The following is a 12,034-nucleotide window of genomic DNA, read 5'->3' on the forward strand; positions in this document are numbered from 1 at the left end:
GAAGTTTTCTGTCACTATTTCTTCAAATAGGTTTCCAGTATCTTGCTCTCTCTCTTCTTCTGGGACCCCCATAATTCTGATGTTGGTATGCTTGAAGTTATCCCAGAGGCTTCTTACACTATCTTCAACGTACTGTAATCTTTTTTTTTTTTCTGAAGGATTGTTTTTTGCTTCTTGGTATTACAAATCTTTGACTTGACTCTTGTGATCCTCTAGTCTGCTTTTAGGTCTCTGTATAATATTTTTTATTTTGTTAGTATGTGCTTAATTTCTAGTTGAACCTTGTTCATATCCTCAAAGGTCCCGTTAAATTTATTGGCCTTTTCTAGGAAATTCTTGAAAACCTTATAACCGTGGTTTTAAACTCTATGTCCAGTATTTTGCTTTCCTCCATTTCATTTGTGGCCTGCCTCTTTGTATCTGCATTTTAGCTGCGACCCTGAGTTCACAGAGTGGCTTTGTGTGCTAGGTGTCCTAGTAGGGCCCAATGGCTCAGCCTCCCCAGTTACCTAAGGTGGACATTCTTGGTGTATCCCTTTGTGGGCTGTGTGTGTGCCTTGATTGTTGTTGGTATCACTGGGGGGAGTTGACCTCCAGGCCAAATGGCTGTGAGGATCAGCAGTGTCTCCGCTGGGAGAGCTTCTGTACTCAGCTTGGCTGAGGCAGAGTCTCAGGGTGGAGCAATCAGCCTTGGCTTCCCATAAGCCCCGCCCTAAGAGGCTCCTGTGTCTCAGTGTCCCACAGCAATGGCTGCACACACCTCTGAGAGAAGGTTGCTCTTGAGTCTCGCCCGCTGCCAGACAGACCAATTTCTCCCTGAATGAGTCTGGGTACCCAAAAGCCTCACCCGGAGCTGGAATGCAATACTGTCGGGAGGTTTTGTTTCCCTCCCGAACGAGAAAGCTAGCCATGTGAATGCTGCCCGCCACCTCCATATACTGCGAGTAAGCCAGCAGCGTGTTCAGCCACCCACCCTTTCCACATACACAGGTCTCTGCACCTCCACAGCTCCTCTGAGTCTCAGTGTCCTTTTCTCTTTCCTTCTAGTTGTAGAATTTCCATTCAGCCAGCTTTCCAGTGGTTCTGGACAATGTCCGCTCTGTCTTCCAGTTGTCTTCCTCTAGTATTCTTAATAAATTGGCTTGTTTTACTTCAACACTGTTGTCACTCGTGTGCTTTATCACAAGTATGACAAGAGCCAAAGAGGAGAGAGCCAAGCTCCCTTCAACTTGACCAGCTCTCCAGTAACAAATCTAGGGAGACTAATACTCTAAAAATTAAAAGTCCAAAAAGAGAGAACAGAGAAAATGAAAGAGTAAAAAATTGAGTGCACAGCAAAAAAAAAGTTACCATCAAAATAACCTATAACCAAGGCACAGATATCTTGAAATTTTGGAATGCTGAAGATAAAGATTTAAAAAGTTTCCAAGTAAAAAAATAGGTCACATTAAAAGATTGAGCAAGCATAATGCATCCAAATTCTCAATAGTAAAATAGGGAAAAAGTAATACTTTTAAAATTATAGATCAAATTATACCTAAACTACAACTCTTTAACCAGCCAAATTAACAAATATGGATGAAGAATAAAAATATTTTTACATATGCAAGGTTTCAAAAATGTTTTCTTCCAATCCTGGTTAGGTAGCTCAGTTGGTTGGAGCATTGTCCTGATTCACCAAGATTGAGTGTTCAATCCCTGGTCAGGGCATATACAAAAGTCAACCAACGAATGAATGAATAAGTGGAGCAATATATGGATATTCATTCCCTCTCTCTCTCTTTCTCTCCCAATCAATTAAAAAAAAAAAAAAAAAGTTTTCTTCCATAAATCCATTATCAGAAAACTAATGAAAATGTACACTACCAAAGATAGTAATAAAAATAAGTGAGGCCCTAGCTGGCATGGCTCAGTGAATAGAACATCAGCCTACGGACTGAAGGATCCCAGGTTTAATTCTAGTCAAGGGCATATGTCTGGGTTGTAGGCTCTATCCCCAGTAGGGGGCAAACAGTAGGCAGCCAATCAATGATTCACTCTCATCATTGAGTTTTTATCTTTCTCTCTCCCTCTCCCTTCCTCTCTGAAATCAATAAAAATAAAAGTAAGTGGGACGCATGACTAGCATAGAGTCTAAAATAGGAGGAAGACAAAGGAAATTCAAAGAATGACAACTAAATGCTGTTCAAAATTAAACAGAACAAAGTCTCCCAAAGGATGTTTTTAAGGAAAGAAAAAATGAAATGGACACAAATATTAAAATGTTTATGTGTAGTGCATAAAGATTTACACTTTCATTAGGAAATGTGGGACTAAAATACTAATATAAAGAAAACACAGCTGAAACGTCCCAGGTTAGATTACGGTCAAGGGCATGTACCTTGGTTGCGGGCACAGCCCCAATAGGGGGTGTGCAAGAGGCAGCTGATTGATGATTCTCTCTCATCGATGTTTCTAACTCTGTCCCTTCTTCTCTGTAAAAATTCAATAAAATATAAAAAAAAAGAAAAAAGAAAAAAAAAAGAAAACACAGCAAGTGAAAACTGGCATAATTATTAACTCCAGGAAAAATAAGAAGTATAAAAAAGATAATGCAATTATAGGCTATTATATGTCACAATTTAATGGCAGACAAAAAATTTTAAACACTAATTATTAATTCAAACCAAAAGTTAAGACTATACTACACTGATAAATAAAATTCTTCATGTTTTCTTGAAGATACTATCTAAAAACATAAAAACAGAAAATCAGCACTAACAAACTTTCCAGAGCCCAGAATCACATATTTCATACCCTGATTTTTAAGTTCCTTCCTTCTCTTTCATACTCTAAGAATCTCACTAAAATTACCAATTCTTTTCTACAAAATGCATTATAGAAATACGGGAATAAACATGAAAAGAAACATCTTTAGTATTTTAAAGAACATGTCTTGGAAGAGAGGGAAGGGGCAGGAAGATATTGATTTAGCCATACTTAACAGATATATTTGACTTTTAAAAATATATAAATGAATAACTTTGATCTAAAAAAAAAAAAAAAAAAAGCTTGTCAATTCAAATCAGATTTTTTAAACTGTTAAATTTTAAAAAGCAAAAGAATGCCTTCTACAAAACAATTTGAAGTTCATTTGGTCCCCCTTTTAAAATATCTTCTGGTGACAATTATTTAAATTCATCTAGGGTTATAATTATGCCCAATTCAATTATTTTTAAAAAGTTAGGGCTAGTGGTCAACTATAACCCAGGTAAGAATTAGAACTGTAAATGCTAGATTCAGGAAAGTAAGATAGAGAAAATCACTATATTCTCCTTAAAGAGATCAAAATGCTTTACAATAGAGAACATGAGATATGAATAAAAGGAAAACATTTAACTTCTTATATTATAAATGAAAATAAGTTAAAAATACATCACAATAGATATTATGATATTAATTAATTTTATTTCCCTCTGTCCTCCCTCCTTAGGAGACCAAATAAGACCATATTTTCTACATCACCACTATATCATCCCTTTCCTACAGCCTTAAGGAAATGACGGGAATTTCTGGTATCATAATTAACAATCATAACTGTCTTAAGACAATCTATATAAATAAAAGCCTAAGCAACCATTATGGTGGAACCACCAGAATGACCAGTCACTATAATGCACACTGACCATCAGGGGGAAGATGCTCAAGGCAGGAGCTGCCCCCTGGTGGTCAGTGCACTCCCACAGGGGGAGCACTGCTCAGCCAAAAGCCAAACTCAGGGCTGTCAAGCACAGTGGCGGTGGCTGGAGCTTTTCCCACCTCCGTGGCAGAGCTAAGGAGCAGCAAGCCAAATGGTAAGGAGCAGCAAGCAGGCGGGTGGTAAGGAGCAAAAGGTCCCAGACTGCAAGAGAGGTGTATGCCTGCCAGTTTAGGCCTATGGAGAATGGGCCTAAGCCGGCAGGCAGCCTGTGGGATCCCTGTGGGATCCTGGACTGCAAGAGGTTGCAGGCCGGGTTGAGGGACTTCCCCCTCTCTCCCAAACCCAGTGCACAAATTTCGTGTACCGGGCCTCTAGTCTAAATATAAACCAGGATTCTCTAGAGCCCAAATTGTCAGATACAGTCTGATTTTTTTTTTTAAGTTTGCAGGAAATAGATTAATTGCCCTTTCATGCATTAAAGTAAAAAAAAAAAAATTTTAAGGATTTTTTTGAAAGTTATCTTATTATTCTTAAGGCATATTATACAAGTAATTATTATTTTTTAATATCACATTAAGTCCAAAAAAATGGTTTTCTACCTTCTAATATTCTACAAAAGAACCTCAAAATGCCAAATAATACAACTTTATAAAAATTATGTATCAAAATATATCCTCTGAATTTATTACATTTAATATGTTGAAATATAACACGGTAGAGTGCTGAAAGAAATCTTGTGACACAATGTAATATTGATACATTATGCTCTTCTTGGCTAGATTAAAAAGAGCTGTATAGGAAGCATGAAGAGTAACTGCTCTTTACCTGCTTAGATTTCCCATTTTAAACCCAACAGCATTTTCTTTGTTCATTTATCTGCTCATATAATCACTACAGCAATTACGACTTACGTTTTAAATATTTTTAACAGCATTCCTTAGACAGATGATTAAAGCTGAGATTGCAGTAAGTGTCTAGAATAAAGTAAAAGCTGTCCTGGGAGAAACCAAGACACCTACTAACCTATTTTAAGGCCTTTTTAAAATTTAAAACAAATGCAGAAAAACACTTACCTCGGCAATATTCCATTAAGATAAGTACTTCCCATACATTATCACTAATTGAATTAATGGCACAATCCAAAAAGCCCACAATATTTTTGTGACCAGATAGCTCTTTCTGTAAAAAGGAAACAAAATTTCAAGAATTGAAAATACACATTTTAAAGCTCTATCATTACCAATGGTTTGAAATCTTAATTAATGTACTTAGGCTAGAATTTCATAAAGTAAGACAGGCCTAAGTATGGAATCTGACATATTTCAAAAAGGTTTCTATAGTTCTGATGGAGAGTATTTATATGTGACCATCATTTACTGACAGGCAAATATTCAGTGAATATTTCTTTAAATTCAATCAAGAAGAAAGATAGTTCACTCTAAAGTAATAGTCTCCAAAAGTGTACAAGACAGTCTTTAGAGACTCAAGAATAAAATATCAGAATTTTACTTATATTTATTTTTATCTAGAAAAATAATAAGCTCTAATACAGAGTTGCACAAGGTAGGTTTATGGCTGTGAGTACAAAAAAGTTTATTTTATATTTTCCATACAAATAACTGTAAACCTACTTTGCCTATCCCTATATTTATGAATTAACAATTATATTCTTATTTGCATGTTTTGCATGCAACGTTGCAATTAATGTGTAAACAAAATGGCCTAAAAATATTTCTTTTAAGAAACCATAACAGTACTACTTATAATACAAGTAACAAGGATATAATAATAAAATGGCAAATCTGACACTTTCAGCTCCTAGTATAAGTTAACCATCAGAATACTGAGGTTTATAGTAATCATATCCAATCAGGTCTATCTGGAAATTAAAAAAACAATTATTAAGAATATTATTTTAAGTGAATTTATATCCACTATAACTAATAATAAACCTAGTTTTAACTGTGTAATGAAATTTGACAATTGGCTAATGGCAGCTGAACATGTCACTAATTTATAAATAAGTATATATAATGGATATGGATTATCAAAAACAGTTGGAAGACCACTGCTCTACAGAGCTAATCTCCCTAAAATATCTTATTCAAAAGCCTAAGACTTGAGTGTTGCTAATGTTGATGATGACTTTATTTTTATGTCTCTAAATTATACACATTCTACTAAAAGTACCATATATAGGTACTTATCTAAATTCCAGTTAGTTAGAAAACTTGGGCTAAGATTCTCCTATTATCTTGGGATAAATCATTTTATTCTTTTTGCTTATAGCCTTGCCTTTAAAAAAAAAAAAAAAAAAAAAAAAAGCAAGTCTCAAAGTAAGAAATAGGGACAACAAAAGCAGAACTGAGATTAAGACAGACCGAGACTATACAAATGAACCTATTTCAAACGACAGGAATCAAAAATAGGTGTGCTGATAAAGATGTTGATAAAAAATAGGAAATATCCCTCTTAATATTAATAGCTGGATAAGTAGGACTGGTATAAATAACAAGTATGGAAAAATAAGAATGTAGAAAAAGTGAACATTCATATATAAATGTCTAACCATCATGTTGTACACCTCACCTGGAACTAACAGAATATAGAATGTAAATTGTAATTAAAAATTAATTTTAAAAAATATTGGAAAGTCATCCATTGCTGATATGACTATAATGTGGTTCAGCTACTGAGGAAAACAGTTTAGTGGTTCCTTAAAAAGTTAAACACAAGAATTACCATATGACTCAGTAACTCCATTCCCAGATATATAGACAAAGAACTGAAAACAGGTACTCAAACAAATACATATCTACATATATTAATAGCAGCACTATTCACATAGCCAAAAAGCAGAAACAGCCCAAATATTCACTGATTTTTTTTAATATCCAACAACAGATGAACAGATAAACAAATTGTGATATATGTATATAAAATGAATTATTCAGCCAGAAAAAAAGAATGAAATATATGCTACAATGTGTGTAAACCTCAAAAACATGCTAAGTGAAAGAAGCCAGATACAAAAATTCACATTTATCTCTTCTTTTTATTTCATATAAGTGGAATTCATATGAAATAATCAGGATAAATCCACAGAGATATAATAGACAGGTAGCTGTAAGTGGCTAAATCAAGTAATGGAATTTAACTGCTTAATGAACAAGAGGATTTCCTTTTGGAGTGATAAAAAGGTTTTAGAACTAGCTCAATGTGGTGGCTGCACAAACATTGTGAATGTGCTAAATGTCATTCATTGAATTATTCATCTTAAAATGATCAGTTTTATATTATGTGAATTGTACCTCAATTAAAAAATTATACACACACACACACACACACACACACACACACACTAGCACTTGATAAACAGTAGACGAGGAAGAAGAGAACAGAACAGAAAAGGGGAGGAGGTGGGATTGTGGAAGAACAGTAACAAGAAGCCATCCAGAACACTGAGAATGCTAGAAAATAGGGAAATTGCTGTTTTGTAATCTTTTTTACTGCTTACTGAATTTTTCTTTAATGGCCTATTAAAATACTTTTTAGTCCCAGCCAGGTGGCACAATTAGTTGGAGCGTTGTCCTGTACACCAAAAGGTTGCAGATTCATGGGTCAGGGCACATTCCAAGGTTGCCGGTTAGATCCCAGGTTAGAGAGCAACATATTGATGTTTCTCCCTCCCTCACTCCCTTCCTCCCTCTCCCTCTCCTTCTCCCTTACTCACTTTCTCTTTCTCTAAAATTAATAAATGTATCTTCAGGTGAGGATTTAAAAAAAAGAAAAAAATTTTTTTAAAAGAATACTTTCACTTTTCCTAATATTTAAAAAGAATTGTTCTCTTGCTTAAGGGTATCTTATATATTGCAAAGAAAACCAAAAAAACTGAACAACTTATGCCATGATTTTAAAAATAAAAAGCAAAACTTATCACTGTCTGTGAATACAAACACATACAATAAATATATGAACACCTTTGTGAATTATAAATACCAAACTCAGGACAGTGGTTACTTTCCAGATGGGAACAGTACAGAGATATTTTTGGAGTGGAATACACAGAAAACTTCAACTGTCTGTAAGGTTCTAATTATTAATCTGGGTAGTGAGTAAATTGGTGTTTCTTATATAATTCTCTAAATTTTCCTATCCTCAAAATTATCCATAATTAATTTTTAAAAAGAAAGCAGAATAGCATGCCCAATGAACAACAGTAAAGAAGAAAAGAAAGAGGACAGAAAAGAGTTGGCTGTATTTAGACCTAACTGTGGCTACAAAGAATGTACTTCAAATTCCCATATAATTTTCCACATTAATTTAATGAGGTTCAAAGGTTTTCTAGATGTGCATAAACCAACAAGCATTTTGCCTAAAAGCTGGTTAAAGTTATAGTACAAAAGTGATAGAAAATACTCTAAATTTTTTTAAATGGAATTTCTCTTTTACTTACCATAATTTTAATTTCCCTTTTACAAATGTTGAGGTCAGACAAGTTATTGACATACATTCGCTTCAATGCATGGCGGATTCCACCATGAGTCCGCACCAGGAAAACTGTGGAGAATCCACCTAGAAGAACATGTACCAATTAATTAAAAAGAATCAGAAACTACTTTCAAAATCATGTAATATTGAAGAACTGAATCTCATTGGAAAATAAACTGACTGTTCCCAAGACAAAAATAAAAACAGTAAGCAGTTAATAAATTAGATTGAAACCCGTGACATTGCCTTCCTCTAACAACCATGAAGTAGCACTTAAGAGGACAACATGAAAATGAATATGCTTGTGTTTTGAAGATTAAAATACCATAATTTCAGCTGAAACTGGTTTGGCTCAGTGGACAGAGCATTGGCCTGCGGACTGAAAGGTTGCAGGTTCGATTCCTGTCAAGGGCATGTACCCTTAGAGGGGTGTGCAAGAGGCAGCTGATCGATGATTCTCTCTCATCGATGTTTCTAACTCTCTATCCCTCTATCTTCCTATCTGTAAAAAATCAATAAAACATATTTTAAAAAATAGTTTATTCCTTAAAAAAAAAATTTAAAAAATAAAATACCATAATTTCATTTTGTATGTGAACATCTTTTATGTGGTATGTGGAAACTGTCGCATAGAAATTAATATAGTTGGCATATATTAGTGATTGGCTACCCCTCAGCCTCTGCCTCTTCTGTGATGACAAAACACTGATGTTAATTAAAACTAGAGGCCCAGTGCACAAAATCTGTGCACGGGGGGGGGGGGGGGGCGCAGTATCCTTCAGCCCAGCCTGCACCCTTCCAAACTGAAACCCCTTGGGGGATATCCAACTGCCAGTTTAGGCCCGATCCAACATGCCTCTCACAATCTGGGACTGCTGGCTCCCAACCGCTCTCCTGCCTGCCTGCCTGATTGCCTCTAAAACACTTCTGCTTGCCAGCCTGATCACCCCCTAACCATTCCCTTGCCAACCCTGATTGACACCTAGCTGCTCCCCTGCCAGCCTGATTGCCCCCAACTGGCCTCCCCTGATGCCCTCCCCTGCTAGACTGATTGCCCCCAACTGCCCTCCTCTGCTTGTCCAGTAAACCTCAACTGCCCTCCCATGCCAGCCTGGTCGCACCCAACTGCCCTGCCCTCCCCTGCTGGCCTGGCCACCCCCAACTGCCCTCCCTCCCCTGCAGGCCGAGTCACCCTCAACTGCCCTTCCCTGCTGGCCTGGTCAACCTGAACTTCCCTCCCCTGCTGGCCTGCCCCCCCAAGTGCCCTCCCCTGCTGGCCTGATCTCCCACAACTACCCTCCCCTGCTGGCCATCTTGTGGCTGCCATCTTTGACCACATGGGGGCAGCCATCTTGTACGAGGGTGTGAGAGTCAATTTGCTTATTACCTCTTTATTATATAGGTTTATATAGGATAAGGCATCAATAGAAAAAGGAGAATATGCCTTACCAACTACATTAAAAACTTTAAATCAAACCACAATTCAGAATGTACTATTTGGAATGATCAAAAAAGGGCCCAGAAGCAAGCAGCAGATATATTGGAGACATGCAATACTGCATTAATGAATACTTAATAAATATTTATTTGTTCATTTAATTAGACTTCCTTACAGCTCACAGAATGCTTTTTTAAAATTCTCATAACAAGAGAACCAAGATGGCGACATAGATAAATACCTGTACTTGCTGCCTCCCACAACCATATTAAAAATACAACTATTATCCAAAACCGCAGGAAAACAGGCTGAGTGGAAATATTACAACTAAAGAGGTAGAGAAGAAACTGCATTGACACTGGTAGGAGATGTGGAGGCACAGAATTGAAGGTCAGATAAAGAGCTTCACAGATAAGAAAAAGCTAAAGGAGTTCATGGACACCAAACCAGTATTATATGAAATGCTGAAGGGTATTCTTTACGAAGAGGAAGAAGGCCGGGACCGGTTTGGCTCAATGGATAGAGCGTCGGCTTAGGGACTGAAGGGTCCCGGGTTCGATTCCGGTCTAGGGCATGTACCTTGGTTGCGGGCACATCCCCAGTAGGGGGTGTGCAAGAGGCAGCTGATCGATGACTCTATCTCATCGATGTTTCTAACTCTCTATCTCTCCCCCTTCCTCTCTGTACAAAATCAATAAAATATATTTAAAAAAAAAAAAAAGGAAGAGGAAGAAGAAAAAGGTAAAGATAAAAATTATGAACAAAAAAGCGACAACAAATACACATCAACAAGTGAATCTAAAAATCAACTGAAAAAAATCTGGAACAGAAGACAGTGGTGAATATAAAAGAATCAGGGGCATGGAATTGGAGCAGACTGACAATTCTCAGGGGAAAAGAGGTGTGGGGGGTGTGGGGAAAGAGATGGGACAAAGATCTTATATGTATATATGCAATTCCTATAGATGTGGACAGTGGGGTGGCGAGGGTCTGGGGTGGGATGGGAACCGGGTGGAGGAGAGCTATGGGGGAGAAAAAAGAGGGACATCTGTAATAATCTGAACAACAGATATTTTTTAAATGATTAGTAATGTAAAACTAGGCCTAATCTGAGAAGCCCTGCTGTTTTTATTTACTGCTCTGCCAAATGGCGTCTGCTAATGTAAAGAAATACTTAGAAAATATCAATAATTTTTTGAGTTTGCATTAGAAAAAAAAAACTCTTAGCTTCCTGTACGTATGATAGGATACCTGGATGCTATCTATTCCACTAGATGCTAAGCAACCTGACAAGGACCTCACTCACTGTAAATGCAAAATAAATAATCAATGTGTTTAGAGCATAACTATTAAAACACTTTTGAATTAACCAAATGGCTCCAAATTTTTTTTAAAAAGAGGTATTTTTAGATGCCTTGCTAAAACTAGCATACACTAGTATCTTTGACATAACCTGGCTACAAGTAAACAGTTTCTTAGTCAAGAAATTAATTTTTTCAAGCATAATGTACAATCAATAAATGACTATTGGCTCCTAATCAGTACTTTCTTTCCAAAGAAATGAAAATCTAGCTTGAAATGAGTTAATAAAATTAGATACCATTAAATGTTTTCTATAATTCTGATTTCAATCCCTTATTTTAGCCAATACTTTGAAGGACACTATTCATTCCCCAAAATGGTAAAGACTGTCAACAGAATTGGGAGAAAAAGATATCAAAATTGAGAAGTATATTATTAAAACATTGATTCAGCAAGCATCTTCAATGTACACCAAAATCCTTGATGAAAGGTTGATGAGAAATAGGATAATCACATGATGCCAAATTATCAAAAGGCAAAACATTCCTTTACAAGGAAGAAATCTCTTTTTTTTTTTTTTTTGAAGTACTATATTTTATTGATTTTTTACAGAAAAGGGAAAAGGAGAGAGTCAAAATCATTGATGAACAAGAAACATCAATCAACTGCCTCTTACACACTCTCTACTGGTGATGTACCCGCAACCAAGTACATGCCCTTGACCGGAATCAAATCTGGGACCCTTGAGTCCACAGACTGATGCTCTATAGACTGAGCCCAAACCGGTTAGGCCACAAGGAAGAAATCTTGGCATCACTAACATTGGCATTAATATAAACATTATGTGCTTCCTGATGTGATAGAATATGAAGTAATCAGCATTACCTTTGCAGTGCCTCTGCCAAAAACCTTTAACCTAATAAATCTTAAGGCTTAACTTCCAGTTAAGAAAACAGGGGCTAGAAGGAAAATAAAACACAAAGAAACAATTCTACGAAGTCCAAGATACTGACTACTTGGCTAATTGTCTTATACAATTTCCACATGTGAAATAAAAACAAAAACAAAAAATGGAGGGGTAGGGTTATTCTAGATTGTAAAAGACATTACAATAAAATGCCATA

The 12,034-nt window shown here is 36.2% G+C and overlaps 1 protein-coding gene across 3 annotated transcripts in view; it reads right to left on the reverse strand.

Moving 5' to 3' along the window:
* BMP2K (BMP2 inducible kinase) overlaps positions 1-12,034 on the reverse strand; it is a 118,668-nt gene that overhangs the window by 72,398 nt on the left and 34,236 nt on the right. For all 3 annotated transcript variants that reach the window (XM_036412682.2, XM_036412691.2, XM_036412672.2), the window contains exons 2-3: positions 8,136-8,254; positions 4,753-4,858 (exon numbers count right to left, since the gene is read on the reverse strand). In XM_036412682.2, the coding sequence (XP_036268575.1) occupies positions 4,753-4,858; positions 8,136-8,254 (225 nt within the window). The remainder of the gene's footprint in view (positions 1-4,752; positions 4,859-8,135; positions 8,255-12,034) is intronic.

Source organism: Pipistrellus kuhlii, unplaced genomic scaffold, assembly GCF_014108245.1.
Source record: "Pipistrellus kuhlii isolate mPipKuh1 unplaced genomic scaffold, mPipKuh1.p scaffold_m20_p_1, whole genome shotgun sequence".
Classification (NCBI taxonomy): Eukaryota; Metazoa; Chordata; class Mammalia; order Chiroptera; family Vespertilionidae; genus Pipistrellus; species Pipistrellus kuhlii.